This window comes from Apis dorsata, unplaced genomic scaffold (genome assembly GCF_000469605.1).
Source record: "Apis dorsata unplaced genomic scaffold, Apis dorsata 1.3 scaffold_295, whole genome shotgun sequence".
In the NCBI taxonomy this organism is placed as follows: domain Eukaryota; kingdom Metazoa; phylum Arthropoda; class Insecta; order Hymenoptera; family Apidae; genus Apis; species Apis dorsata.
The window spans coordinates 136,724-140,241 of record NW_006263570.1 but is presented as its reverse complement, the minus strand read 5'-3'; the positions used below and the strand labels follow the sequence as shown (position 1 = coordinate 140,241).

The 3,518-nt window shown below is 18.6% G+C and overlaps 1 protein-coding gene and 1 long non-coding RNA gene across 3 annotated transcripts in view; one reads left to right on the top strand and one right to left on the bottom strand.

The window, feature by feature from the left end:
• Nucleotides 1-1,085, bottom strand: part of LOC102680988 — a 1,689-nt gene extending 604 nt beyond the window's left edge. Inside the window, exons 1-2 of one of the 2 annotated variants that reach the window (XM_031511244.1) lie at nucleotides 1,026-1,085; nucleotides 1-362 (exon numbers count right to left, since the gene is read on the bottom strand). The exon at nucleotides 1-362 is cut by the window's left edge and continues 604 nt beyond it. In XM_031511244.1, coding sequence (XP_031367104.1) covers nucleotides 1-343 — 343 coding nt within the window. In that variant the 5' untranslated portion in view covers nucleotides 344-362; nucleotides 1,026-1,085. Of the gene's footprint in view, nucleotides 363-531; nucleotides 595-1,025 lie in introns of those variants that run through there. The other variant, XM_006617231.2, reaches the window with a different exon arrangement.
• LOC116185843 lies at nucleotides 922-1,503 on the top strand. Its single transcript, XR_004150745.1, has 3 exons — nucleotides 922-973; nucleotides 1,185-1,247; nucleotides 1,330-1,503. It is a non-coding gene; the product is annotated as an uncharacterized LOC116185843 (long non-coding RNA).
• The last annotated feature ends 2,015 nt before the right edge of the window (nucleotides 1,504-3,518 follow it).

The window sequence follows — 3,518 nt, the reverse complement described above, 5'->3', positions numbered from 1 at the left end:
TTAATGTTATTTCAAATATAACATGTAAATTAATATCTTCAAGCAATATATTTAATGTAATTAAACTTTTTTCTGAAATCATCATCATTTGAAGTGCTCGTTCAATTTGACGGTCTATTTCACAATTTCCTTCACCTATAATTAACCTCTTTTTATTTTTGCCATTTAAAATTTTTGAATTAAATTTTTTGTTCAAATCTTCTATAGATGCATTGATAGCATCTATATTTTCAATAATAACTTCGCAACTAGCGTATTCAGTTGCTTTTTTACAAAAAATGCCATAGTTTATTATTTCTTTTTTCACAATTTCATCTGCTGATTTCCACGTTTCAAGTAACATTTTTTTTAAAAAACTTTATCTTAACTAAAAATATAAAAATAAATATATTAAATTATATCAATCATGAGTCATGATACATAATACAAGTATGATAATATAATATTATAATATATGTTGATAAATATATATATATTTTTTTTAAATATAAATAATATCATTCATCATAAAAATAATTATTCTATACGCACATCACTTTGAAACCATTAACCTTTGAAATATCAATTGTATATATGAAGTTTTAAAATCTAAATGTTATTAAAGCGCAGACGCAACTTTACGTTGGTATTAATTTTGAAAAAAATAGATTAAGAAAATAAAAAAATTTTTGTTAAATACTTAATGATTGAAAGTTAATATTAAATTATTAAAATATTTATGTATGAATAATGATTTGTAATACTTTATAAAATATATTATTTAAAAATATAAAATGTTATCTTTATGTATAAAAAATAAAATTGCAATAAAAAAATAAATGTAATTTTTTAAATATAAAAAAAGTATAAAATATATAAAGATTTAAGATATAAAGATTTAAAAATATACAAATATATATAAATGTGCGTAATTTTCATTAAAAGTTATGGCATAAAATATTGAAATTCAGCTAAAATATATCATTATATAGTAGTAAGTATTTACAAGTATTCAGGTTTAAATGCATAATTATTAATTACTTACTAAATAAAAGTGAAAATTAAACTTTAGTTTTAAGGACATAAAAATAAATTTTTGTATAAATTAATAGAATTTAACAAGTAAATTTTAAAAACCATGATCATAATATTATGAATGTAAAGAATCGAAAGTTATACGTATATAAAAATACTTTATTTTACAGGTTACATTAGCCGCCATATTGATTTCTTTCACTACCTGAGTTTATAGAAACAGTAGATATTAAGTATGATGCTTACATTGCTATCATAATATTGATTATTGTAATTTCAATGTCTTAAAAATTATTTTATAATTTATTTTTGTAGATTCATGGAATGTTCAACTTGCTATGGATAAATACATCTCAAAATATTCGCAAACATTGGTTACCAACATTAGCAATAATATGCATGTGATGTCATTAGAAGAGGAAACAAGATTTTTTTTGTATTAGTAAACGACTAAATAGAATGATAATAAATGATATCACAGAGAATATGACGGTTAATCTGTAAAATAAAATATTTTTTTACACACTTTTGATTTCATATATTCTTAATATTTTTTTTTATAAATTCGATTTTGAAAATAAATGATAAAATGATAATACAATGTCATAGATATTCTGTAAAAAAAAAATATTAAAGATTTTTTACTTGAAAATGAGAGATCTTTTATGCATTTTCGTGTGCTAAATTCAAATTTATTCGTAAAAATTATCGTATTAGATTTAAATAAATAGATTAAAAAAAAAATATTAATTAATTTTTAATATACATTTATAAAAATATTCTAAAGAAAGTAACTTTTTTCAATATTTTAACTATGTTATATAATATTTTTCTCTTATAAAATCATATTTAATTTATTATCATAGATTGATTTTCTTTTGTCAAAATTTTGAATTTATTCAATTTTTAACTCACTGATACCCATCATTCAATTCAGATTCTGAAGAAAAGAATTATGAAAATTCAAATTTATTTTCTTAAAACAGAAACTAATAAAATGAAAATATTTACTTATGCTTTTTTAAATGTACTAAAGCTTTTTTCAAATATAAAAATAAAAATATTAAAATATTTTTACAAATACATAATATTATATTATATTATTTCTTTGATTAATAAGAAATGAACTTATAACATTTCCATATATATATAATGACAAAACAAAAGAATTAAGAGAATACAGTTTTGAACTTACATTGAAATTAGCTACTTTACTTATTCCTACTGCCTTACTAATGATAATGATAAATAAATTCTAGAATTTAATTTGTCTGATAAAATTGATTGAGTTAAATAGTTGATTTTGAATGTTGTTTTTGACTTGAAAATAAGTAATGTTTAAAAATATAATAAAAAATAAAAATTGAGATTAAAAAAAGTGTTGCTTATGTATAAAATTGATAATCCAATATAATTCAATGATTATCAAACAAATATTTAGATATAGAAATTGAAAATTGTGATCTAGAATAAATAAATGCAAATAAAAAAAATTTGCGAAAAGAATGAAGATTATAATATCTAGATGTAAATTGAAATATCGAATATCTTCTATATCATCGAAGAACGTGATATTAATTAGGTATCAAAAAATACATAAGTTTTTAATAATTAATAATAATTATATATTTATTTTAAAAATACACATATTTGACAAATAATAATATTATAAATTTTTATAAAATAATAGCATGTTGAAATTTCATGGCATTTATATAGATTATCTAAAGCACAATAATAAAGTAATGATAATATTTAAAAATTTTAATTTTACAATTATGGCAATTATGAAATATTCTATTGTACGAAATGACTTGTATAAGTAATGAGTATATAAATTCAAAATACATAAAACGTATTTTAAATAAATTTTTTATTAATTTTAATTCATAAAAATTAAATAATTATATTGTTTTTATTCTTAATAATACATATATACATTATTAATATTTAACTTTAGAAAATTATAACAATATCATTATTAATGTATAAATAATACATTATTATGTATAAATACATTAATTATTATGTCAATAACATTATTATTTTGGATACATATTATCGACCAATAGGCCCTTCTAAGTAATTCCGTAAAATACGTTGAAATTCTAATATTTCTTCCTCACTATAATTTTCTTCTTGAGCTGTTCTTGGTTTTGGGTATTGATATTGAGGATTATCAACATATCGTCGATGCCTTACTCTATTAATTGGAAGATTGTTTCGGAAATTTCTACGATAATATGGAACTTCATTATATGCATTTTCCGGATTTTCCCTATTCTGTAATCTCACATCGTTTTCGCAAATGGGAAGCATCACCATTTTTGATGTTTTTATTATAATTTGTTATCTAGAATAAATACAAAACAAAAATAAAAATATTTATAAACTTTAAATATTAATAATACTTAAATAATATTAATAAATAAGAAAATATTTAAATATACATGACTCATTATTATTACTTATGATAAAATAAAATAGAATAAAATAATTTTATT